Below are 24,809 nucleotides of genomic sequence, written 5' to 3' on the forward strand. Positions count from 1 at the left end.
GTAATCAACGTCGTAGGTCCCCCCGAGCCATTCACAATCAACACGTCCCACTGACGGGTGTCTATGCAGCTGGCTGCGCGCGCTGGAAAGGCCTGCCGAAACCAGAACCGGTTGATCTCTGTGCCCGTCGGCAGGTGAGTGGCATGGGCGGTGCAGGTTAACAGGGTATCTGACGGACGTGAACGTCGTGCAGGTGCCATCCCGCGACTTCCGTGGGCATGCTGTCCGGTCACCAGTGCGCGAACCGTGGTGGAAAGTACTACTTCTGTATGGACTCGGGTGGTGGATCATGCATGGCGGTCAGACACGCTATTGGTCTGGAGTACGGACAGTGTTTTGTCTAGTGACCGCAATGACACCGGCGGTTGCAGCGGCTATGTATACTTCCCCAATCGCTGCGGTCGTTCTTCCTCGTAGTGTTGCGATTGAGCAGCAGTATGTCCTACCTGAAACTTATTTATGATGCTCTCTTGGAGCCCTATAATGGTCTACAATCGGTCTATGGTGCTACTATCCGCCTTGACATGCGAAGATACATCCTGGTTTGTATGGCTGTTGATGCTGCATCAAAATAGCGAGAGCGTATGAGATGTGCCGCCGCGTCTAGAATCTGGTGAGGCGAACATGTCTTTCTCTGAAACCATTTTGCGTCAACTCGACCACCTCCCTTATACTGGGCTTGTGCCAGTGATTTGGTCTTCTTTCGGACTTCTAGTAACAGTGCGAGCGCGGTACGTTTGATGAATCGCAAGGGAACTTCCAGCATGTTCGCAAACGTCAATCGTTGTGCAAGCTATATGACAGTCGAGGCAACGAGTCAGTATCCAGGTAACAGTGTGTTATCTCTTACTTTATTTGTTGATAGTCGTCTCTAGATTTATTGCTTAGGAACCCCGGTTGGGAGATCTCGGTCGGCGCTATGGATACACTGTGTTTGAATGTGGCGTAAGTTCATCTGCATGGGGATTGAATATTGGATGCCAATGGGCTGTCAAAATGCGTGAAGGGATGAGAAATCGAGAAGCAAGTGCACTTAGAGCGTGTTGAATACACTGCAGCAGAACATAAGCTGCAAATCCTCCCCACCCCCAGGCCCTATCACGTGGTAGGAGCAAGTGGGCAATCCAAAAACGGCAGCACACCTGCCAAATTCAGCAGTACATTCACCTCATGACTAGACACTGCAGAGACGGTCTCGAGCCTTGACCGTTGCGCGGGGAACACAGACACGTCACCCATGGATTCAATGCAATCAAGAGAGAATATATATAATGTGAGTAAGCAGCACCGATACTCGTACACCGTCTCGAGAATATGCCGTTCATTTCTGTCTCTTGTAAATCTTGTCCAAGAAGCTCTTGAACACCGCCCGCTGTAGTACAACCTCGCCCTGCTTCGCCGTAGGCTGCGCAGGGATGGTCTCAATGAGGCCCATGATCCGCTTGTACGCCGCCTCCTCGTACTCCTCGTACAACTTCCGAACACCGATCTCCTCGTACAGCGCCTTGATACGTGCCTCCGCCGCCGCGTCTTTCCGCCCATAGTTCGCGTCAAGGACCGCGCGTTGCGCCGGCGTTGCTTGCGCGAGGGCGGTGTTGACGCACCACGAGCACTTGTTGTCGATGATGTCCGTGCCGATCTTGCCGATCTGCTCGGGCGTGCCCGCGAAGTCGAGGAAGTCGTCCTGCACCTGGAAGTACTCGCCAAGCGGGATGAGGATCGAGCGCGCGAGCTCGTACGGGTCGGAGGACGGGGCGGGGCCGTGCTGGATGCCGCACATGTACATGGCGAGCGCGACGGGGAGGTAGAAGGAGTAGAAGGCGGTCTTGTAGATGACGATGAGCTTGTGCCTGGAGATAATTGTCAGCCAGAGCGGGAGACCACGCGTAGCGGACATACTTCTCGAGCGAGAATTTGCTTAGGTCGACGTGATCCTCTGGCGCTGTGATGAGGTCGATGAGCTGGCCCATCTCCGTTTTGTAGGTGATCTGCGAGTGCTATGAGCCCCTTGCCAGCGGGAGTCAGTAAGGAGTGCGCACCTCGTGGAAGAGCTCGAGCAGGTTGACGTAATAAGACTCTGAGCGGAAGTGCGTCTTGATTAGGTGGTAGATGGCCATTTCGAGCATGAAAGAATCATTGATCGCGATGTAGTTCACGCTATCGAGGCGGTAGTAGCAGGGCTGGCCGCGGCGCGTCACCGACTGGTCCATCATGTCGTCGGACACGAGGAAGAAGGCTTGCAGCTGTGTAGAGTTCAATCTCCTGGGCCCATCGTATGTGAATGGATGCACTTACCAGCTCAACACACCAGCCGAGGAGAGCGGCTTTGAAGTACTCATCCTCCGTCAAAGTCCGGCCCTTCAAGATCTCGACTGTGTCTACTACTGACAGCCCACGGTTGAGCTTGCCTCCCGGGACGTTGTAGTCTAGGTTCTAATGGCCAGCGTCAGCAGTGAGATTTGCACACCAGCAGTCTGCCAACCTTGGTGTACCACTTCTTCGCATCCTCGGGCATGCCCTCGGCGGCGAAATGGGCAAGGAGCTCATCGCGGAGAACCGGGAAGACGGCCTCGAACTTTGCTCGCTTCTGTGCTTTTGCGTCGGCCTTAGACATGGTGGGAGAGAAATGGAGATGATGAACTTGAACGACGCTTTTAGGCCGCTGGTGGATCGCTTGTAGAGCGGCTTATGGGAAGATGGGAAGAGCGCAAAGTGGTGCCACCGCTCTAGGCGGCCGCAGGCATCGATAATCGTTCGACCCAATACAATCTGGAGGATGTGTTGCCACTCTCGATACAAAAACCTTGCGAGCGAATATAACAGAAAGCATCATGATTGTTCGTCGAAAGGCCAGAGGGAAAAAAGAAAGCAGAGGCAGGTCATTTGACGAACGCGCGACTGTCATCTCTCGCCCGTCAGCGCGCGAATACGGCTGGCCTGTGATTGCCTCTGACGTCTCCGTCGACGAGCCCGACGACGACCAATGTGTCCTGCCTCTCTCTCGCTGACCCCACCATGCCCACAGCTGCAGAGACCACCACCCCACCACCGCTCGCCGACTTCCTGAACACCCTCCCGTCGCCGCTCACCACAGCCCTTGTCGGACTCGGCCCGTGCATCTCGCGAACTCGCCGAGTTGCTCAAGTTCTTAGCTGGAAAGCATCATGGGAGGAGAGTTGGCTGGCACTAGCTGTCTGGTGGGCAGCATGTTTGTGTGTGGACGCGGGGCTCAGGTGGGTCGTGTGCTGCATGCTGTGCGGCCGTGCGCTCCGTTGACCATCCGTTGTGGCGGCAAGGTATCTGCTCCCGACAATCATCGTGGCTAGCATTGCAGTAGTGCGATGGAGGTATCCGGCGCCCTCGACCGCTGCTCTCGTGACGGAGGACACGCTCCAGCAGACCATATCTGACCTCTCAACGCTGCTCGCACTTCTCCCACCGCTGCCTCCCGTACATGATGCCCCGCCACTCTTCATCCTCATGCGTGTCTCCGCCATTATGTACGTTCCATATCTCATCCTCACCTATTTTGTGCGCCTCCGTATCATTCTTGCGCTCGCCGGCACCTTAATCTTTACCTGGCGCGCCCGCTGGGCCGCCCTCATCCGCCGGGCCCTCTGGCGCAGTGCACACATCCGCTGGGCCACATATCGCGCCTGGTCCGCTCTCTCCGGACTTCCCCTCCCCGCCCGCGCGCTCACCCGCGTCTCCGCATCATCTGGCGCCACTGCCACACACGACCTACCCACACCCGCAAACGAGCTCCGCTTCCTCTTTTCCGTCTATGAGAACCAGCGCTGGTGGATGGGACTCGACTGGACCGCCGCGCTGCTCCCGGGCGAGCGCCCTGCGTGGTGCGTGCCGAACCTGTCTCCCGCGTCCCCGCCCGCGGGGTTCGCGCTGCCCGCCCCGACGACCGTGTATCTCCCCGCGCCAGAAGGGCGCGGTCGCGTGAAGCGCACAGCGCGCTGGCGATGGGCGGAGCCCGAATGGCGCGTGGCCGTACACCGCGAGGGCGAGGCTGCGTCGCGCGTCGAGCGGCCGCTCCCGCGTGAGGACGCGGCGGGGGTCGGGGGGAGCGCGAGCCGCGTGTTGAAGGCGGCGGGGAAGATGCGCGAGGGGAGTATTAGCATCGGTGGGGGCGGGAGCCCAGAGCGGCACGCGCGCGAGCGCGAGGTGAAGGAGGGTGAAGAGGGTGAAGAGGACGACGCTGAGATGTTCACGGACGCTGATGGGTGGATGTATGCGGACAATAAGTGGGAGGGCGCGAGTGCGAAGGGCGGAATGGGCAAGGTGCGTCCGCTGCCTGGTGTGATAAGAAGGATGTTGCTGATGGGCGTGCAGTACACGCGATTCCGCCGGTGGACGCGCATCGCCATGCTGAGTGAAACAGTGGAGCTGGTAGGTCCAGGGGAGGTTGGCATTCAGAAGGACGGAGAGAAGCTGCCAAGTGACCCTACGTCGCCAACGAATGCTGTCTCTCCCGTGAAGGTGGAAGTGCCGCCCGATTGGCAGCCCGCGCAAGGGCGTCCTGATGGGCTAGACAAGGTGCCTAAGGGCACGGGTGAGGCAACCGCGCAAGGAGAGGAGGATGGGCTCAAGCGGAGACTGAAAGCGGTCGTGCAGAATGCAACATCTTGACCGTATAATCTTGTCTGTGAATTGTATCAAATGAATCTTCTCTCCTGTTGTAATGGCTTCCCACATCCATGTTATCGTACATCATATCTTAGTCGAAGTGTTGTCTGATTTCAATGGAATGGTCCCAAGGAGCTTGAGCTCTCTTTGGGCGTCCCGCGAAACATTAGGATGTCATTGCATCGTCTCTGGCCTACCGAACTACATGCAACGAGCTAATATCGGTGGATTGCTCACCCTGCTGTACTCGTGGCCGTCGCATTCTGGAAGGCAGTGACGATGCCGTCGTACGCGGGCTTCCGGACAAAGTTCTGTAATAGGCAGTCGGCATCATCGCCGGAGTAAAGGAGCACAGAAGATACTCACGGCATCCCATGGGGTTGCTTCTCCGTACCCAGGGAAGCTCGAAGGGATCCAGGAATACTAGTGCGTTCTCAGCCGGATCTGCCTGGGAGTGGGAGCACCCGGGGCCACTCACCTTGTCCGTCCAATCCCACACCGTGATGCCGACGCACTCCGAGAACGCCAAGCACGCATTCACGACGTAGTTGTAGTCCGCCTTCTGCTGCTCCAGCATCTCGGCCGTCGCCGGGAGCGGCATACGGATGTCGAGCTCCGTGATGGCGAACTCGAGGCCCAGCGCGGCGTACTGCGCCAGGTTTTCGACCATCGTGGTGGGCACCTCGCCGACGATGAAGTGGCTCTGGAAGCCAACGCCATCGATGGGCACGCCGTCGGCCTGCAGCTCTTTGATCAGATTTAGCAGGGCAGTCGACTTAGGACCTGTGAAGGTATATTAGCACGAAAAGGGTAACCGAAGATGACAGGCCGTACCAATGTATTCATTATTATACTCGTTAATGTATAACTTGGCGTTCGGGTCTCCGCTGCGAGCCGCTCGCAGACCGATCGGGATGTAGCTCGTTCCAAGAGTGTTATAAAAGACATCCTCACGGTACGTCCCGTTGTCATTGAATGGTTCTGCATAGAACCAGTTAAAGCGCGAAGCAAGTATCCGCCACAGCATCCTCACCGTTGATGACATCCCAAGCATCTTCAAAGAGGTTAGTCTAATTCGGCTAGTCTGCAGCAGACGTCTATATGCTACGTACAGCTGGAAATGGTGAGTTGCGACACTGAGCAAGTAGCATGAACACTGTAGATGCGAAACTCACGCTTGTCCCCTATAGTGCGTCGTCAGAGTCGCACAGCGGTCTGCTACAATTATAGCAAGCTCTGCTGCGGTGTAATTGTTGGCAGTCACCCAAGCTGGCAGCTCATTGTACCAGACGCAGTTATGGCCTGTTCATATGAAATCAAGACAGCCTCGATGAAGGGCGTGGGGCATACCTCTAAGCAGCATGCCATTGGCACGCGCAAGATCTGCGATCACATCACCCTGCTCGAATGTGAAAACAAATGGCTCAGGCTCCGAATATTCCTAGCAGAGACGTGTAAGTCGAGGGATTGATACGTCGTGTTCGTACAGCCCTCATAGCTTGGTGACATACGCACCCACTTCATGGTATTCGCAGGAGTCAACGCGCCGAACTGCAGATTATTGTCCAGGATTGCATCATAGGCAGTGTCGTTGAGCTCCGGGTTGTCAGTAGCTGTACCGAAGTAGAGCTTCCCAGCTTGCTTGGCGACGTAGTTGAGTCCAGGCACTACAGCGGTTGCAGTGGGCAGTGGGCTACTTGCAGCGCTCGCTGCTTGTGGCAGAGCTTGCACCAATTGGAGGGGCAGGAGAGATAGGAGCGCGAAGAGGGCCGGCGTCCTGCTCATGATGAGGAGCGGCCACATATTGGGTGTCGCGAGTGTAGCCAGCACAGCCGTTTATAACCTGTGTCCATGTTGCCTGAAGGTGCATAAACAAGATATCCGTGAGTTAATTGAAGAGAAGAGAACCAACGTAAGGGACCACGCGACCGAGTCGTTCAGGAGAAAGGTCCCCGTGGGCAGCTGTAGGCCGTCGTGACTCAGGACGATGTCTAAACCAACAGCCTGTCGGAGATATTCAGGCGGGTGTAGCCTTGTGACCCCGTGCGTCGCGAAACATCTGCGAGCCATCCCAGGGCATGATTACGGACAGTGCAGTATTGATGTAACTGGAACAGCCCAATTAAGAGCGATTGCGAACATTATCAGTTCTAGTGCAAGCTAATGATTAGCTCGAGCTGATATATCTCCATTGGCATTCGATTGAGTATCGAGAACAAGCACTGGGAGTGCATCCGATACTAATCCGCAGACCATGGCGGACCGGGTCGAGGCCCGATAATGTTCCGAAATATATGCCATCTTATTGCTTCCGACCTGTCAACTACGTGTTCGCGAGAAGGAAGTAAAGTGACTTACTAAGCGCTTGCCCTGCACAGAAAACAACATCTGAATGTTAGCCTCGGGGTGGATTGTTGAAGGAGGTCATAGTCACATTTGCTACCCGGGCTCACTGGGTCCTGCCCGCATGGGCATGGATGACATGCAGAGAATGGTGCCACCGTTTTGCCGGACATGTTCGGGGACGCTGAGAGCGATCTTACAACCTCGGGCTATGTTGGGCAACCAGACGAGTGGTGTCAGGAATAGATTCAAGGTGAGAAAATGTTATGCATGAGTCCCACATGTCGTCGAAGTCGTTATTGGGGCATTGGGAGCGTTGTAGGCGGCAATGGGACCAAGTTTGACGTGATTAAATTCAATCGAAGCAAGTCCCGATCCTTCTGTCGATCTATGCGCCCCACATGCACAAGTGAACTTCGAATCACCATATCAAGCGACTGAGGAAGAACGGACAGGCCACCGCTCAATCATCCGCTGGTTGACAGCCATGGGTGAGTGTATGGAGAGAAGAGTTATGAAGAAGTGACGAAGCAAAGTAGAATATGATAAAAGCGGTAATACATATATACTCACCACGAAGCAGTCTCGAAAATCCTTCCCACGGTGCAAACTTGCTGAGACCCACCTTCAAGGATAGGAATAACTTGAACCGATATCGAGGAGGTACCGTGCGGTAGCTATGCGTCCCATTTGTTCGGGTATATTCGCACCGCAGTCGACAGTCCCGTCCCTACCATGCCGTAATAATTAGGTTTGTGCTAAAGCAATAGAAGCAAGCTGACGGCGGAAACCCAGGCTTGGAAGGGTATGATGTAAACCCTGGCAGAAACTTTAAACTACACGCTAAGGGACGGACCCCAACGTGGTACGGTGCGGCCTGGGTGTGTGAGCGTCTGCTCGACGGGATTACTGCATAGGAATATCAAAGCATCGAGGCTGACCCCACTTCCCCGGCGTCATGGGATTCGCTTTGCTGTCAATTACATATAGCTGAACAATAGGGAAGCTTTGCCTTTTTGGCCTCAATCTTGGGCAGCGATGCCCTGCGGTGTGTACGCCACAGGCGCTGCGGGACCGTGTGGACGTGTGACCGCGGCCTACGGTGTCAGGGCATCAGTCAGCATCCCGAGCGGTATTATGCGACTCGGTCAGCGCTGGCTGCGACCAGAGCTCGGGACTGCGAGTGGAGCCATTTGAGTCGAGCGGCTAGGAGGTCAACAGGTCTACTGCACATAGCGTCACATGAACCCAGAGTTTCTAAATTCTGGATTGACAGAATTGCTCTTGCTGACTTCAACTTGTGTGGTATTCCAAGAGACGACGTCGCAGGCGTTTGATGTTCACATCCGTCTCAAAGTTTTACCGACCATGAGCGGCTGAAACATCACTGTGAAACACCTGCGTCCATTCGAATATCGGTTGAGGACGATGTTGTCACCTATATGACCTTCAGCAACAAATATGAGGTTCTGCGAACGACTGAGACAGAGGTTGACGCTGAGCATACTGCAAACGTGCTCGTGTGCATAGAGGTTCTGGAAGAATGAGTCGGCGAATCGCTCGCCCCATTGTATGCTGAGTCATGGAATTGAGACACGTCCAGCGCCAGGAGATCCGTCACGCCTCGGAGTAAAGGGATCTGGGTGAAAGGTTCTAACCACATTTGACGGCATATGGTGTGGCTGAAACTGGCGCCAACTATTCGTCCATATGCCGCCAAGCCGTCAAGGTATTCCAGCGAACCCAGAACCACAGAGACTAGAAAATAGTTTGTAGAATACCAGAAGGTATGCGCTAATATACGATGAATCCCAAACCAACCAATCAGGCTAGAACGCTTAGGATCTGACGTCGAAGCCGCGTCTGTGTCATCCAACATACGGAACATTGACATATAATAGGCGCGTTCACGCACTTTTCCGGATAGATATGTCGAGAGGTCAGTGGCCCACCAAATGAAATGCAAGGCCGCATATGCGGTGGTTGCCCAGTGGTTCTTGGCTTAACTAGTATAAGCTTAACTTTGAAATTGACGTTGACAGTTGATTTTAACCAATGCAGCGGTGGATGACATCGCGAAATAGGTCATCGCGAAAAAAAGGGTCGTTTGCGAGGCGCCAGCTTTAGTGCATGCGAATGAATGGAAAGAGTCTGAGGGCTAGCCTGAGAGAGCTGTGGAATCGATATTCATGATTACATAAGGAACGCGTCGACGCGTTTGTCACCTGATGCAGGCGGCGGATCTCATTGCAGTCCTCTGATCTCTCATCTAACATACTAGTTTGTTCTATGTTGAGGTCAACTCTTCAGCCGCTTACCCGCGTGGCTCTACGCCAAAGGCACAATGTGAGCTTTGCGCGGTATCTCTCCGCTGAAGCAACGGGGTCAGCCGGTAATGAATCCCGAGGAAGCTCATGAGATGCTTTCGCTAAACGGGCTGTGTATAGGTATCCGTGCACAACTCATGACTGAACTCAAGTCCGCTATGAAGGTTACTATCACTCCTTCCTATCGTACCCCACCGCTTGGCTGATGCATCTATGATAATTAGAGCAAAGATACCATGAAGTCTACCGTCATACGTGTAAGCGCACTAATAAGTGCTATTGAGACCTAGTGGCTAAATTTCACTGTCCGCTCGCTATTCTTACAATCGCTCTGAACTGTTAGTCTGTGCTGGCGGAAGTGTATGCGGCAGACAAAGCGCCTGGATGCTCTGAGCTGGCGTCATCCTCAACTATTTTCGCCATCCTTCGAAAAGCAGTGCTCAGACGGGTAAGTCTCCACCGCTATTGTTAGAGAGCGGGTTCTCACTGCTTGTCTGGCCGTTCATTTCAGAGTGATTCTGCCGCCGAATTTGAGAAAGCTTCTCGTCCTGATCTAGCACAGAAAGAGAAGAATGAAGCTGAGCTCCTGGAGCCATTTCTCCCACCACTTCTCTCTGAGGCAGAAATAGATCGCGCCTTACGCGAGGTGATCTCCGAACAGCCTCAGCTTACCAGTGACGCAAACCCCCGCAAGGTCATGGGTCTCGTGTTCAAGTCATTCTACACAAAAGTGGACCGCTCATCTGTCGACGCCGACCTCGTGCGCCGAAGAGCAGAAGCATTACTTGCGGGTGCATGACGGCCTGCTATTCTTACGATATCCTTGCAGCTCACAACGTACACATAATGACCTTCTTATAATAGTACAAGACCCCAACTCGTGAAACATTACTGCTCCACAGTGCCTTCGGACACTTCTTGTTCAGACTGAACAATAGAACGTGAAGTAATCTCCGCCCCTGCAAGTGCATCACCGCGATCTGCGGACTCGCCTGAGCCGGAAACGAGCGCTGACGCGAGCGAGCCCGCTGTTAAGGCTGGATCTGCAGCGCTCAAGGCAGTCATGGATGTGGGTTCATTCCCTTGCGAAGCAGACGGACCTGCGACAGGCAGAGACGGCGTGGCCGCTGCGGCACCAGGTGCTACACGTTCCTGGCCCTGCCCCTGCATCGATCCCAAAGTGGCAGATGCTGGCAGGACGCTACGGAGCCGAGTCAGCTCTTCAATACACCGATGTACTGCACCCGAAACGCCCTCTAGAACGCGCAAGCGCTCGTCGATCGCGTCGCGAGTCAAGCGGTCCAGACGCGCGAGCTGCTCGTCTGTCAACGTGGGCGGCAGCTGTGCGAGTTGCGTGCGGGTGGCAGACGCGGATGCAGCTGTACGTGGATAGCGGGGCGCGCTAGGCTGAGATTGGCCAGATTGCGATGCCACCCTGGAGCTTCCCGGCTGCTGCTGTGATGACCCCTGTGGCGGGCGGGTCTGCTGGGCCGGATTACGGAAATACGGCGTGTAATGCGCTTGGAAAGAGGGGTACGGCTGCACGTACGCGGGTGGTCGCATGGAAGGTCCCGCGTGCGCCATGTCGCAGAGTGGGATCAGGGATGGGATCTGAGGTCGCGTCACATCGTTGGCGCCTGGCTGAGACGACGACGATCGCCCTCCCTCGCCTTCGCTCGGAGCGGGAGAACCCTGTACAGATGTCGTTGTCGGGCTCGGTGTAGCAACCGGATCGCCGGGCGCGCCTGTCTGCCCGGTACGGTCGGAAGTTGATGCATCACGCACCACAGACGAGGAGGTAGGCGTGGGTGCCGGTTGTCCCCGCCGGCGTAATGCTGCAAGGGCAGCGGCATTGCGCGCGGCTGGGACATGTTCAGACGTGGCGGGCATCGTGGTACTAGCTGATACAGGAGGCTGGCGGGCGTCCTGCGAGCGCCCAGACGTCCCTGAGGCCGTGGTCGACGCCGCACCACTCCCACCCTGTTGCTGGGGCGACTGTTGATGACCTGCATTTGCGGGGGCGGGTTGCTGCAATCCTGCAGGTGCCAGCGCAGGCTGCTGCTGCTGCGCGTTCCCGAACCACTGAGGGTCCATACCCCACGGCTGCCATACACCGCCTGGTCCATAAAATCCTCTAAACGGTGGCGGTTGTTGCAAATGCTGAGGAGGCGGCGGCTGAGCGTAAACAGGAAACCAGACGGGCGCAGGCGCGACCCAGCCCACCTGCGGCTGGGGCTGTTGTGGCTGCTGTGGCGCCCCGGCTGGAACAAACTGCCCATGTACGAACTGGCCCTGCAGCGGTTGCTGCTGCTGGGCGCCAAAGACACGACCGAGCCACCCACCGGCGCCACCCCCGGGTTGCTGGCCAGGTTGAGGCGCAATGCCGGGACCCACACCTCCCTGACGGCCCTGAGCTTGCGGCTGATTCCGCGGGTTCGGGGTCGTTTCCAAAACGGGGCGGCGGCTGGGTCGGGCACGCGGCGGAACAAGCCGGTCAGCGTGATGTAGGGTGCGCACGCGGAATGGAGAGAAAAAATAGACTAACCAGGTGGGGCAACTCTGCTGCCGTTCGAGCCAGGAACGCAGACACTGAAAGTGGAAAATATGACCGCAGGGCAACTTTTTCGGGGTCATGTTTGGGCCATCTTGCGGCGGAGCTGCGGGCGCCTCCGCACCGTTTGGCGCTGGGATCCGCGAGACCATCTCTTCACGGCAGATGATACACGTCCGGTCGGACATTTGGGCCAATTCAGCTTCTGTTGCGTTCGGGTAACGACGGTCCATGTCGCGAGTAGCATTGTGATATCGAATAAGAGCTCGTAGCCGCGTGATGAAGGACCGGGCCGTCAGATAAACATCGCGGACAATGTTCAGAGGCAGCCCATAGAAGGTGAGAATGAGCATGAAGAACGTCAGATACGTCACGAGCTTCAGGAAGTCTTCCAGAGACACGTCAGTGTCAGAGCAAGAAGAATAGATAGTGCAGAAGACCAACCTGTGATTAGCTCGATATAGAACACGTACATGCTCTTGTTCTCCATTGGAGGCGCATTCTCGCCACCTCTTGACCGTGCTCGTCGGAGGTCGACCACGGAAAGGATATATCTGGCGATCGAGTTCATTGCACTCGCCAAAAGAATGGCATACTGTGTCACCATTGTCGCTTAAGCATTCTGTAAGCAGCCGGGCACAATGTCGCTCACCTCGCTCGCAAAAAGTACCATACCTCCGACCCCATAATTCAAAGTGCTCTCCACTGCAAGCACGAACATCACGAAATCAATGCTCGTGAGCAAAGTGAAAAGCAAGTTCATGCGAATATGAAATATGAGGGGTGGCCCAGGATAGGTCGTTTGATCCATCTTAGAGCCGTGAGTATGACAGCCATACGTGAGCTGCGGAAGAAGGTACGTACTGTCTCCACACGATCTGCCATTAGCCAATGGAAGCACTTGACAAACAGCAAGAACCCAAACATGAGAACGAACGGGATATCGAAGTCGTCCCGAAATATTGTAAATGCCAACAGAGACTCGGTCACGAATATCCACGTTTGATCATAAAGCCGCTAGCAGGAGCTTAGATCACGAGGCAAAGCTCAGGACGCCGTACGTACCTCGACCTCTCTAGGCTGCAAGGGTCCAAAGAAGAGACGCTGCATGACACGTCCGCAGAGCAACCCAACTAGAAGCCCAAAGTTCGCGAGGACCTGGGTGAAGAGGTTACCGATACCTGGACGACTACGAAGAAGACAAGACCGGCTACGTACCAGGACGCTTCGGCTACTCCTCGAAAGGTATATCGTGACGGAGTAAAAGTTGCTGTAAGTCCTGCATGCGTTGGCGACAGTTCCTACAAGAGCAGCCGTGCCGAAGACAGAATAGAGCAAGATCCTGTTCGAGGTGACGGCCGAGGTGAAAGGCTGTAGCCTCTGCCGTACTACATCGTGTATCGGCATTGGATTGCAGATGGACTATCGTGTACGAGCCAGCAGTAGACTAGACCCTATGTTCTTGTTGAAATATCTCGTTTGACGACCCAGCCGCGACCGGCTTGCAGCAGGAGCAGGTTACCACAAAGGCGCTTGACGAGAAGGCGACGTGGCAAACGCCATCAAACCTTGCGGAAGATGCCACAACGACAGTAAGCGCTCGCTATGTTCAGAGCGCCAAGCTGCCCCGTCAGCTAGACAGATCAGAGGCGTCGACGCAAGACAGAATTCCGTGCGTTCTGTTCGTGATATTGTTTGTGGCTGCGTTAGAGCTTCTTTCCCCAGGCTGTGGCTCGCCGCAAACATACTTCCGCCCGGGTGCGAGCTTTTCTATCGCTGCACCGGTCGGTCCGAATCGGTGGTACGCCCTTCCCCGAGTACAGCAACGGATCTTGAGGGTGGCGGTGGGGGTGCTGGGAAAGCCACGAAGCATGCCTGTGAAGGTTGAGGGTGCACAGATGCTCCGAAGTTCTGGTTGCAGCAGGGTCCACCAGGCGCAGGATAGTGACAAACGGGGATCAAGGGCCCGCGACGTCCACAAGATGCATCGTCGATCAGAGCGCCTACGAGAGCCTACGAGGCGCCTACACAGGCGCGCGCTTGAATATTAATCACGTCCCAGAAAGTCTGTAGGGAATCGGCGTCGCTAATGGTCCCCCCTTGCGTTTCACGCTGACCCAAATTCACTTTCATATCGCCTTTCTTCAAATTTCAGGGGATATACTCGAGCCGAGCAGCTTTCTCATGGCGCGCCACCATGGGTGGGGGTACTTAAACCCTTCGCGTCCGCCGGCTTTCCAGTCACCCCGTCCGACATCCAACAGACATGCCACCCTCCCCCGATGACCCCACCAGTCTCCGCAGGCGTCAGCCCTCTGAAGAGAAGATCCTCGCAGACGCGCCACGAAGCGTCGAGACCGCGGCGCCAGACCCCAGCCAGAGTACTAATATTCCCGCGGTGCCAACCAGACTCGGCGTGTCCCGTGGTATTATCTCTATCATTTTAGCTATTTTAACGCTCTCTGTCTATCGCCTTTGCCCCCGCTCGCTGCCCGCGGTGCCAAAGTCCTATGTCCTTTGTTCACGAGACGGTGACTATATCTACACAGTCGATGACGCCCACCCGCGCGTTCAATGTCTTGCCGTCCATCAGTCTCGGTTTGTAGCGGCCGGCTCCTTGCGTAAATCCTTGTGCTTCTCGTCGATCCGCGGGCGTGCTAACCACCCTGGGCAGCGGAGGTACAGGACGCCTGGCGCCAGCTGGTTCTCGCGTCCGAACATGTGCATATCGGCTTTCCATCAAGCTTGCCAGTCCGGCACATCGGTCCTGGTCAAATCATCGTGCCTGGTTTGAGCGGTAAGTACCAGATGAGATCTCATATTAGTCGTTTTAATTTGACGTCATTCGCGCTTGCGACCTGCAGACTCGCATGCGCACATCTTGGAATACGGCGCTATGAAGCAAATTCCGCTGGAGGGCACGCACACTGTGCAAGGCTAGTCATATAGAGACATCAGCTGCCCCCCTCTGCTCATATGACTGGATATCAGAGACGGTCAAACACATTAGGGAATACATTTTGTCCAATCCAGATATCCGTGATGACCCGTCGAAATTCGTTGAGGGTTGGGGCTGGGATCATACTCAATGGTTGAGTGCCACATGGCCTACGGCTGTTTGTCTCCCCCCTCACCGTCACCGAGGTGTAATGCTAACAAGCAGACGGTAGGACGATCTCGATCGCGACTCGGTTGTGCGTGGGCGACCGGTTGTGTTGCAGAGCAAAGACGGCCACGCGCTTTGGGTCTCATCGACTGTGATCAAGTCTATGGAACCGATGCCCGAAGATGTCCCCGGTGGCGTAATAATGCGCGACGATTCAGGGAACCCCACCGGTACGTGCACAACTGTATTAAAATAGACAGTTTCATCAGATGTGCTACAGGTGTCTTCCTGGATAATGCACAGGACCTGGTCGTATTGCCTGAACCGTCACACGAGACCCTTGACAGACGGTTTGCTGCCACGGTCAAAGACGCGCTTGCGCTCGGCCTGACTTCCATCCACGATGCTGGCTTTAATCCGCGCTCATTGGAATTCTTCCAGAAGTAAGTCATCATTTCTAAACGATGAAGACTTGTCTCACGGTCGGATAGGCAAGCCGAGGACCGCAAACTACCAGTACGGTGAAAGGATTACATTGCCTCGATAAATCATTGACATTGGGTTAGATTCGCATTTACGGCATGACCTACTTTGACGAGAATGCTGAATACTGGGGGAACACAAGCCATAAGGTCATGGGCGAGGGCGATAACAGGCTATGGGCGCGCAGCGTGAAGATTTTCGCAGACGGTATGCTGGGCTCCGCTTCCGCGAGCATCTAGACGACTAAGCACACACTATAGGCGCTTTGCGATCAGGTGGTGCAGCGGTATGTTAGCGGTCTATTGCTTCGAGGTATCTACATTGACGCCCTCGGTAGCTGTACGAACCATACGCGGACAACCCCAGTACTCGCGGGTTCATGCGTATTGAGCCCGAGATATTGAACAAAGTCATCCCGCAATTTATGCGGGACGGCTGGCAGGTGGTGCGTGTGTCCAAGTTTAGTTTCCAGGGCGTGCTAGAACTGCTGATTAATAATCTAGAACGTCCATGCTATTGGCGATCGCGCGAATGGCGTAGTCCTCGATGCATTTGAGGAGGCGCTGAAGGAGGCAAATGTGACTGCTCTCCGGCCGCGCCTGGAGCATGCTCAAATACTCACCGAAGCGGACATGGCGCGTTTCGGGGACCTCGGCGGTACGTTCTCGCCACAATCATTCAAATTTACCCGCTCATCCCTCTTCGTGATTCAGTGATCGCGAGTATACAACCAACGCATGTGTGAGTGCTTCTAACAGGCTCCGCCGATCTGTGAAACAGCTGCTGAGGCGTAGCATGACCGGCAGAATAAGTGACATGTGGTTCGGCGAAGAGCGCCTTGTGAGCCTGCCCCCGTCCATGTGTTGACGATGACCGCTGAGTTTGTACACCATAGGGTCCGGAGCGTGTCAAAGGCCTGTACGCCTTCCGAAGTATCCTCGACCACGGCGCACGCATCACGCTTGGCTCGGATTTTCCGGTCGAGAACATCAACCCCTTCGCAAGTTTCTACGCCGCCATCACGCGGTTGTCGCCTGACGGCAAGTCACCGCATGGCCCCGGCGGCTGGTACGTGCACCTTCGCCGGGAATGATGTGAGGATGTGCTCATATTCCTGGTCTAGGTTCCCTGAGCAGCGCATGACCCGCGAGGAAGCCCTAAGAGGTGCGCTATTTATGGAATCGCGCTGTCCTAAAATTGGGTTGACGTCACTTCATGTACAGGCATGACTATTGACCCCGCGTATGCCTCCTTTACTGAAGGCTCTTTGGGCTCGATCACACTTGGGAAGCACGCAGACTACGTCGTGCTCTCGCAGGACATCATGTCCGTCCCTGCTGAGAGGATATTAGATACATCCGTCGTTGCGACCGTGATGGACGGAAAACCCGCGTATGGCTCTATCTAAGTGATCGTTGCCTCGGTATACCCATACACTGTTCAATTCCTCATGAAAGCTAGTTGTACGGTCGGACTGATGCATGCCTGGCGTTATACATATACATGTATTTTACTTATTTTAAATCAATGTTGTATCCTGTCCGCACCCCAGTGCTTGAGCTTGAGACAGTGTGTCTCTCCGCTCAATATCTATGTACTGACGGATGGCCCAAAGAACACGCCCGATAGTATAGTGGCTGCCGGCTGCACCCATGGGGGGTTGTGGCTTATTATAAGTACATTTCCGCGGATGCCAGCCACTCATCGGTAACACCTCAGCTTTCCCGTTGTATTTTCTGCCTTTCAGTGGCAATATAAATGCAGTTGGATCACACACTTGGATAACGTTGAACTCATCCTCGAATCGCGTCCCCCGACGCGACCACGTGCACGTAGCTGACGCGGTGACAAACGCGTCGGCGTTACCCGTGGTTGGCCCGCGGCGCGTCTTCGACCAGCGCTTACCAGTGCTCCCAGTATAGACTTGCACGGTACACCTGCTGCTCGCGAGTGTCTATCAGCTAAACATAAACCACGACCTACATCTGTCATGCCTGCATTCCAGACTCTACAAAGTAGCGGTCAGAAACGGAAACATGGCGGTCATGACCTCAGCGACGCCACCCGGAAGCGACAGGCCGTGGAGAGCGATCAAGCGAATGAGAAGACCGGGGGTCGGTTCTCCAGCGAGCAGTATTGGATGGTACAATGGTACGTGTTCACACTCATGAGAGACTATGTGTCAAGCCGAACCCGTGTCAGGCGCAACCCTCAATACAAGAAGCATAAGACGTGGGATGGAGACGCCGTGCTAGCGGTAAACGGCGCGATATGCACCCTCTACGATATGGATGGCAAAGTGTGCGTAATATGCTTCCTATATCGTCGTGACGATTGCTAAGACATGTACCTACAGGTTTAGCACGGGCAAGCCTCACGGCATTGAGAGCGTCCGCAGTATCGCTGAAGGCGTCAACTTCACTGTCGGGAACAAGGAGCTAGAAATAGATCGCGCGGTGCAAAGATCAGAATTTCTATCTGGCTCTTGCTTCGGTAACAGTGCTGCTTCGTCCTCACCGGGGCTCCTTAGCACGGGGGCATCGGGGAAGCAATTTACTCCGTTGAAGCCGAAGACGATGAATGGGTTTAAGGTTCCCACACGGGTCCCCTCTGCAGATACGAAGCAGGGAGTCCAGCTAGAACCGATTAATTTGATCACTCGTGGTGACGATCCCCTTGTCAAAGCTCAGGATCATTCCCAGGTCTCCTTCTGGATTGCCAACTGGTGTGTACACCGCCTATAGACGTATGGTTCGTGAAACTAACCCGCGTACAGGCGGAAACCTCAACAGAAGAAACACAAAACGTGGGATGGCGATGCCTTTGTCGCGCTCCGCTCGGAGAAGCTGACACTGATATCAGAGAAGGGCCTCATGTGGGTATATGCTGGTTCTGATATGTATGTTGACTGATTATGGCGCATATAGTCTCGGAACAAAGAAGTGGGACGGTCTTCCGCTGTATAGCGGTTACAGCACGTTCATTGGCAGTAAGGAAGTAGAACTCGACAATCGCGTCTCAGAGACAGAGCTTCCGATAATCAGTGGCTCCTCAAACGAGCCTGCTCTTGATTTGGAGTCGTCTGATCCTCCGTCTCCGCCGACGCATTCATCCTTCTTGTTGCAGGTGCGGAAAGAGAATAGCGCAGAGGAGTCGAAGTCGGGTGCGAATCTCCAGAAGTTCATTGCTCCTGCCTCTTTCTACGGAAAAACGGCCCCCAAACCGAAGCCGAAGGGCCCGCTGTATGTGGCGTCTATATACCGAGACGACGTTCTCTAATCAGGAACTCACAGGCATGACCCGAGCGCCGAGGGGGCTGTCGTCATGAAGGCGCCCACGAAGGAGCATGCCGCGAAGTTCAACAAGAAGTGCTCTATCTCAATTCAAAATATGAAGGTTCTAGACATTGATTTTGTCGTTATAGGAATCTGCCCATGGTGGATGTGGTGATCGACCCGATCCTTGCTAGGCGTCTTCGACCACATCAAGTAGAGGGTGAGGGCCTTGTCCTGCCGACGGCTGAGAGCGCTCATCGGCGGTCCTGTAGGAGTAAAGTTCATGTATGAATGCGTGATGGGGCTACGAAAACACGAGGGTAACGGCTGCATCCTTGCTGACGAAATGTATGGATCTCATATCAGTTCTTCTGCCATCGCTGACTCCGATACACATTGAAGGGGCATGGGGAAGACGTTGCAGGTAAGCACATTCATATCCGGTATACATACGACTTAATTCTGCCACAGACGATCACTTTATGCTGGACATTGCTTAGTATGCGCTCTTCGTTCCATCCAGCGCGAAGCAGGCTCATCGCGCCCTTATAGAGCAAAATCCATACGCGGGTGCCGGCCCTGTCGTCGGAAAGATCCTCATTGTTTGTCCTGTGACCCTGATCAACGTGAGTGTTTCCGCACAGTATGGTGGTGGGCGCTGAGTACATGTTATCCATGTGGGTATGTATAGAATTGGAAGAATGAGGTTCATAAATGGTTAGGCAGTTACGGCTCTCGGGAGTTCCGCCTCTCATAATCACGTTATGTCTAGGCTCGGAAAGGATAGGGTAGGCGTCTTTGTAGGAGACAAGGACAAAGCCGCCATCAAACAATTCATCAACTCGTATGCGAGCAATTTTGTCCGTGATGAATCGGCGGCTCTGACTCATCTGTTCTTCTAGGAGGATACATCAAGTCATGGTGATTGGCTACGAGCGACTTCGTACTGTCATGTAAGCCATCTCTTATCCAAATGCTTCGTAGACCCTCAGATTGATCCTCGATTGTTTTGAAGTGCCGACCTAGCCTATTGCAAGCGAGTCTTTCCTGCCCCGGGTATATGTCCTCATATGCTGATATCTTACCCAGCCCACCTATAGGATTGATCGTCTGCGATGAGGGTACGTTGATCGCGCATTCGTCCATCGGAAGGCTTGATTTTGAAATGATCGCACGAAGGCCATAGGCTCAAGTCAGCCAACAACAAAACCTCCACGATGTTCGAGGCGCTCCGGACTCCCCGGAGAATTATCCTTTCTGGGACGCCTATACAGAACGATCTAAGCGAATTCCATGCCATGGTGGTGTATTTTCTCGTGATGACTTTCCGAGCGCTCATTGATGCATATTATTTCCCTATTCAGGCTGATTTCTGCAACCCAGGTCTGTTAGGTATGCCGAGCACATGGCTCCTGGATTTCCCGATGCTGAACATAGTTGCCTAAGATGATTACAACACCTTCCGCCGTGTCTATGAGACGCCCATCCTGAAGAGCCGAGCGCCCGGGTGTTCTGCCAAAGAAACGGAACTCGGGGAGGCGCGATCTGCACAAGTAAGGGTCGCGAGCTGAGCGTCTACGTATCTGCACTGAGACCCTGCGACATGTGTTCAGTTATCGGCCATAGCCCGGAGCTTCGTGCTGAGAAGAGAGGCTACGATCTTAAAAAAGTATCTGCCCCCGAAGCGTTCGTTTATCTCTCCTCCGGTGGTCGTCGGATCTCTCTCTGACTCTATTCTCCTGCCGATAGATGAATATGTCGTGTTTGTCACCCCAACGAAGCTACAGTTGTCCATATTCAACAAGATACTTACGGCTGACAAGCTGGACAACCTCGTCCGCAACTCAACAGCAGAGTCGCTTGCACTGATCAATTTGTTGACGAAGATCAGCAACAGCCCAATCTTGCTAAAAGCGACGCTTGATCGGGCGAAAAATAAGGGCGACCAGAGCGGAGACATGATCAAACGGAATGTAGTCCAAGAGGCTATCAAGCTACTGCCAGAACACGCGCGCGTAGAGGATGTGTCTCTCAGCGGTCAGTGGCTTCGGGACTCTTCGCACGCTGTACTGATGACATCACATTTGTTTAGGCAAGTTGACTGCTCTGGCCCATCTGCTTCGCACGTTGCGAAAAGTATGTTCTAACGTCGGTGGTTACAATCATGCTGAGGTTTGCTCTACAGGAAACCGACGAGAAATGCATCATTGTGTCGCATTATACTTCGACCCTGAACATCGTCGAGGCATTCTGCAAGAAGCAATCGTATACGTACCATCGCCTCGATGGGTAAGACACAACGTCTCTTGGGGAAATGACAGCGATTGATGGTGGTCTGTGCATAGGCAGACACCCGCGCAGAAGAGGCAGGAATACGTCAACGAGTTCAACAGGACACCTCAGGCAAAGCGGTGTTGGTTATTTATTGATCTATTCTCAGCTCACACATCTGACCCGCTGAACAGTCCTCTTTTTGCTGAGCTCGAAAGCCGGTGGCGTTGGCCTGAATCTCATCGGAGCTTCCAGACTCTGCTTGATTGACTCAGACTGGAACCCCAGGTAGGCGACGCCGATCTTCTCGACCGCACGGCTGCGCGATAACGTTGATCCGATGTAGTCATGACCTGCAGTCAATGGCTCGCATTCACAGGTCAGCCTCATTTCGGAGGGCTTCCCAGGTGTGCGCACTGACATGGATTTCAGGGATGGACAGAAGCGTCCAGTCTTCATCTACAGATTCCTAACGACTGGTGCTATTGATGGTATGTTAAGTGTTACGGTGAGCCTGTCCGCAGATTTTGATTTCCCCTCAGAGAAAATCTATCAACGGCAGGTGACCAAGTTGGGACTGAGCGACTGTAAGAGGCCTAGTATGATTTTTATACAATAAGATTGACCGACTTGGATCATAGCATTGATGGGCAGCGTATGTGCCGGGAACACCTTATGTTTCTGCATAGTCTAATAATGATGTTTGATTACAGGGGAGCTCAGAGTCGAAGCTTGACTCGTTCACTCGAAAAGATGTAAGTCGGGGGAATTTTCTTCTGGCTCGGTATCACTCTGATATATTGGATGTAGTTGCGCGACATTTTCACCATTCATCCTGATACGGCCTGCCATACACACGACCTCCTCGAGTGCCCATGCGAAATGGCAGATGGCCAACATGCGCGAACAGAGGACAGTGAGTCCAGAGCAAGCCATGAAGAGGCCGGTGACACAGAAGAAGAGAGCGAGGAAGATGCACCCGTGAAGTTTGTCAGCGCGTCCCAAATCAACCCAGAACAAATTAACAAGATGGACCGGGCGGTCCGTAACGTTTTCTTTCCAAGCAAATGTCAGCTGACACCAGTGCTTGACATCCAGTACATGAAACAGAAGAAGGCACAGCTTGCAGCGCTTGGTGCTTGGACGCACATCAACTGTCTCAAGCGTGGGGCAGCGGGGAAAGTCCATGACGAGGTTCTAGCGGAAATGCTCTATAATCCGGACGCGAAGAAGTCCGGAGCTGCAGACCCTCATCAATCGCGGCTCAACAATCTGCTCGAGGCAGTCGACCTCGAGAATGTGCTCGCGGCGAGTAGTCCCTCCTTCAGTGTTGACGAAGTCCCGGGAGGCACTGTCTCGTTCTTGTTCGAAAGAGGATCGAAGGCAGCGGTCGACGACGAGGCTGATGGTGAGGCCGCTTAGACTAACCACATTCATGGATAGTAATTTATTTGTACATGGACTTGCTACTGTATTTGTACGTAGTAGATCGTTGCAACGCTATTGCGCGCCTTGACAATGTTGTTGGTGCTCCGAGTTGGTGGCGACGCGTCGCGTCACAGTGTGACCGAGAACGCGCCTTCGAGATCAAAAGCCTAATCCCCGCGTCTTGTCACGCGCTTGGCCGCCCCTTCACATCGCTTCTGAGATGGGCGTCCAAGGTCTCTGGGACGTGTGTCTTCCTCTTGTACCTTCAGGTGTACATATCCTAATAGCTGGTTATAGATACTTAACAAGGCGGGGCAATCACGCGCGTTCAAAAATCTCACTGTTGTCGACGGCTTCGAGGAGAACGAGTCGGGGCGGCGCGCCTACCGCGTCGGCATTGATGCCAGCATTTGGTATCATCATGCGACATTCAGTAAAGGGGGAGAGAACCCCGAGCTACGGCTCTTCTTTTTTCGTCTCTGTAAACTCCTCGAGTTTCCCCTCATTCCTCTGTTCGTGTTCGACGGTAGAGAAAGACCAAAAGTCAAGAGAGGAAGCAAGTTGGGCAAGGCAGGGTCTCATAACCTGACTGCTAGAGTGAAACAGCTCCTCGACTGCTACGGAATAGAGTGGCGCATGGTATGTTTATGCATCTCCTATAACGCATTACTATACAGGTCCTGAGACACGTCTAGGCAAGGGGTGAGGCGGAGGCAGAGCTTGCTTGCTTGAACAGAGCGGGCGTCATAGATGCGATCCTCACAGATGATGTCGACACTCTGGTGTTCGGCGCACGAACTGTCATCAAAAAGTACTAGGATTCTGCTCTCTTCCCTCCCACGCTTATGGGTTATCCTTTTCTTCAGCCCCAGCTTATCACTGACTGGCAACAAGGCCAATCCTGCTCAAAACTACGAAGGCAAAACAAGTAAATATCATGTCATGGTGTTCAGCGCGGAAGCTCTCAGGAACCACCCAGAGGTACAGATGACTAGAGGAGGGCTGGTTTTGTTCGCACTTCTTTCTGGAGGGGACTATGACAAGGTGTGTGGTAGAGATTACTCGAGGGCAGATTGTGGCTTAATTTCGGGGGTTACACATCTAGGGTCTCAACCACTTCGGCCCCCAAATCGCCCATGGGCTGGCTCGACTTGGCTTCGGTGACCGGCTGTTAGAAGCCTATGAAAGGCAGAGTGGACGAAACATGACCCACTTCCTCTCACAGTGGCGCGCCGAGATCAACGTAGAACTGCACACGAACGCCCACAAGCTTCTCCGCTGCCCATATCCTTCTCTCTCCATCCCTGAGGATTTCCCTGACATGGACGTGTTGAGGAACTACATAAATCCCGTCTGCAGCGCAAGCGTCGGCCATCAAGGCGGCGGGGCGTTGCGAGATAATGGCGATCTGAGCATACCGCGCCTAGCCGCGTTTTGTGAAGACCATTTCGGCGAGTGGGGCCACCGCTCGGGAATCTTGAAGCGCTTCCGCAATGTGATATGGGAAGCTTCAGTCATACGCGTGTTGCGGCGTGCAGCATTAGAGGCTGACGAACTGGAGAAGACAAAGCGCATTCGAGCGGAGCGGACTGACACCGCGATTCGGGGTGTGCTACAATTACCCACGACAGAGGGCGTGGGGACACCGGCGTCGCTGGTGAAGAAGTACCTGAGCCCAGCCGAAGTCGACCACCGCGCCGCCATCTTCGTTCAGCGAAACAACAACCCAGCACCCCTCGCTGGGGCAGAACCCGATATGTACCCTATGATCCGGAAGATCCTCAGTGCGCGCCATCACGTCTCGACAGATAACCTGCTCGAGTATCGCGTGGAGGTTGACCCCCGCCAGCTTGTTGCGCTCGCGGAATCCGGGATAAAGGGCAAACATCGCGAGCCCGCGGGGTTGGCCAATGTGTCCGATGATGATAGCAACGAGGACGACGACGAAGACGCAACCAGCTCCCAGGGAACCAATAGAAGGAAGAGGAAGAAGATCAAGGCACCTGTGGATCCGCAGAGCATGATGCGTTTGTGGATCCCGGCGTGTATGATGCGTCAGGTACACCCCGAACTCGTGGAAGACTACGAAGAGGCAGAACGGGCGAAGCTCGCGAAAAAGAACGGGGCGCAGCGTCGCAGGAGAAAGGCTAACGATGAAGGAGAAGAGGCTGCAAGTAGCGATGTCGATGCCGATGTTGCGAGTTCAACCCCCTCACGTTCCGCTGCTAGGCCTACCGGCCGGCCGGCTGCTAGGGAGATACACTCGCCGCCACCGAGGAGTCATACGCAATCACGGGCCAGCGTCCCTGGCTCAAGCCGCCAAGCAGCTCAAGCATCCAGTGGACATCTCTGGCCTGCTGGAGGCATGGGCTTCTTGTTCACTTTCG

General features: G+C 54.5%; 10 protein-coding genes across 10 annotated transcripts; 5 read left to right on the forward strand and 5 right to left on the reverse strand.

Moving 5' to 3' along the window:
* Positions 1-536: 536 nt before the first annotated feature.
* Positions 537-766, reverse strand: POSPLADRAFT_1038673 (hypothetical protein; the record flags this gene model as incomplete). The annotated part of the gene is made up of 1 exon (XM_024477425.1): positions 537-766. A coding segment is annotated over one exon (230 nt), but the record flags the coding sequence as incomplete, so codon positions are not given.
* Positions 767-1,321: 555 nt separating this feature from the next.
* On the reverse strand, positions 1,322-2,614 carry POSPLADRAFT_1043994 (hypothetical protein; the record flags this gene model as incomplete). Its single annotated transcript, XM_024478436.1, has 5 exons — positions 1,322-1,850; positions 1,900-1,988; positions 2,040-2,243; positions 2,296-2,433; positions 2,483-2,614. 5 exons carry the CDS (start codon positions 2,612-2,614, stop codon positions 1,322-1,324), a joined length of 1,092 nt encoding a protein of 363 aa, XP_024343411.1.
* Positions 2,615-2,939: 325 nt separating this feature from the next.
* Positions 2,940-4,799, forward strand: POSPLADRAFT_1064812 (hypothetical protein). The gene is made up of 3 exons (XM_024481850.1): positions 2,940-3,233; positions 3,297-4,293; positions 4,345-4,799. Exons 1-3 carry the CDS (start codon positions 3,016-3,018, stop codon positions 4,639-4,641), a joined length of 1,512 nt encoding a protein of 503 aa, XP_024343412.1. The 5' UTR covers positions 2,940-3,015; the 3' UTR covers positions 4,642-4,799.
* Positions 4,800-5,061: 262 nt separating this feature from the next.
* POSPLADRAFT_1043996 (glycoside hydrolase family 10 protein) lies at positions 5,062-6,441 on the reverse strand (the record flags this gene model as incomplete). Its single annotated transcript, XM_024478437.1, has 8 exons — positions 5,062-5,082; positions 5,117-5,421; positions 5,473-5,619; positions 5,672-5,692; positions 5,751-5,752; positions 5,814-5,940; positions 5,989-6,079; positions 6,154-6,441. 8 exons carry the CDS (start codon positions 6,439-6,441, stop codon positions 5,062-5,064), a joined length of 1,002 nt encoding a protein of 333 aa, XP_024343413.1.
* A 3,103-nt stretch (positions 6,442-9,544) lies between these two features.
* POSPLADRAFT_1043997 (hypothetical protein) lies at positions 9,545-10,107 on the forward strand (the record flags this gene model as incomplete). Its single annotated transcript, XM_024478438.1, has 3 exons — positions 9,545-9,565; positions 9,652-9,756; positions 9,820-10,107. 3 exons carry the CDS (start codon positions 9,545-9,547, stop codon positions 10,105-10,107), a joined length of 414 nt encoding a protein of 137 aa, XP_024343414.1.
* Positions 10,108-10,139: 32 nt separating this feature from the next.
* POSPLADRAFT_1178063 (hypothetical protein) lies at positions 10,140-11,198 on the reverse strand (the record flags this gene model as incomplete). Its single annotated transcript, XM_024488565.1, has 3 exons — positions 10,140-10,351; positions 10,409-11,057; positions 11,094-11,198. 3 exons carry the CDS (start codon positions 11,196-11,198, stop codon positions 10,197-10,199), a joined length of 909 nt encoding a protein of 302 aa, XP_024343415.1. The 3' UTR covers positions 10,140-10,196.
* Positions 11,199-11,666: 468 nt separating this feature from the next.
* POSPLADRAFT_1108965 (hypothetical protein) lies at positions 11,667-13,266 on the reverse strand (the record flags this gene model as incomplete). Its single annotated transcript, XM_024483344.1, has 7 exons — positions 11,667-11,772; positions 11,854-12,247; positions 12,304-12,454; positions 12,512-12,670; positions 12,724-12,876; positions 12,925-13,017; positions 13,078-13,266. Coding segments are annotated over 7 exons (1,245 nt in total), but the record flags the coding sequence as incomplete, so codon positions are not given.
* A 694-nt stretch (positions 13,267-13,960) lies between these two features.
* POSPLADRAFT_1073085 (hypothetical protein) lies at positions 13,961-16,993 on the forward strand. The gene is made up of 16 exons (XM_024482568.1): positions 13,961-14,480; positions 14,534-14,656; positions 14,724-14,795; positions 14,851-14,975; positions 15,030-15,195; positions 15,246-15,408; positions 15,457-15,481; positions 15,532-15,655; positions 15,709-15,734; positions 15,786-15,893; positions 15,952-16,105; positions 16,162-16,189; positions 16,255-16,288; positions 16,344-16,516; positions 16,572-16,612; positions 16,672-16,993. Exons 1-16 carry the CDS (start codon positions 14,126-14,128, stop codon positions 16,854-16,856), a joined length of 1,902 nt encoding a protein of 633 aa, XP_024343417.1. The 5' UTR covers positions 13,961-14,125; the 3' UTR covers positions 16,857-16,993.
* Positions 16,994-17,438: 445 nt separating this feature from the next.
* On the forward strand, positions 17,439-22,416 carry POSPLADRAFT_1044000 (hypothetical protein; the record flags this gene model as incomplete). Its single annotated transcript, XM_024478439.1, has 29 exons — positions 17,439-17,599; positions 17,651-17,749; positions 17,805-18,173; positions 18,225-18,323; positions 18,376-18,690; positions 18,742-18,816; positions 18,873-18,943; positions 18,996-19,071; positions 19,126-19,147; positions 19,257-19,349; positions 19,415-19,440; positions 19,496-19,567; positions 19,626-19,676; positions 19,813-19,844; positions 19,903-20,115; positions 20,170-20,276; positions 20,337-20,409; positions 20,473-20,760; positions 20,816-20,859; positions 20,909-21,012; positions 21,069-21,136; positions 21,189-21,282; positions 21,341-21,373; positions 21,427-21,473; positions 21,537-21,581; positions 21,649-21,653; positions 21,708-21,749; positions 21,805-22,035; positions 22,093-22,416. 29 exons carry the CDS (start codon positions 17,439-17,441, stop codon positions 22,414-22,416), a joined length of 3,279 nt encoding a protein of 1,092 aa, XP_024343418.1.
* Positions 22,417-22,642: 226 nt separating this feature from the next.
* POSPLADRAFT_1112076 (hypothetical protein) lies at positions 22,643-24,568 on the forward strand (the record flags this gene model as incomplete). The annotated part of the gene is made up of 5 exons (XM_024483390.1): positions 22,643-22,666; positions 22,720-23,061; positions 23,118-23,233; positions 23,289-23,466; positions 23,528-24,568. Coding segments are annotated over 5 exons (1,701 nt in total), but the record flags the coding sequence as incomplete, so codon positions are not given.
* Positions 24,569-24,809: the final 241 nt, after the last annotated feature.

This window comes from Postia placenta, assembly GCF_002117355.1.
Source record: "Postia placenta MAD-698-R-SB12 unplaced genomic scaffold POSPLAscaffold_2, whole genome shotgun sequence".
Classification (NCBI taxonomy): domain Eukaryota; kingdom Fungi; phylum Basidiomycota; class Agaricomycetes; order Polyporales; family Adustoporiaceae; genus Rhodonia; species Rhodonia placenta.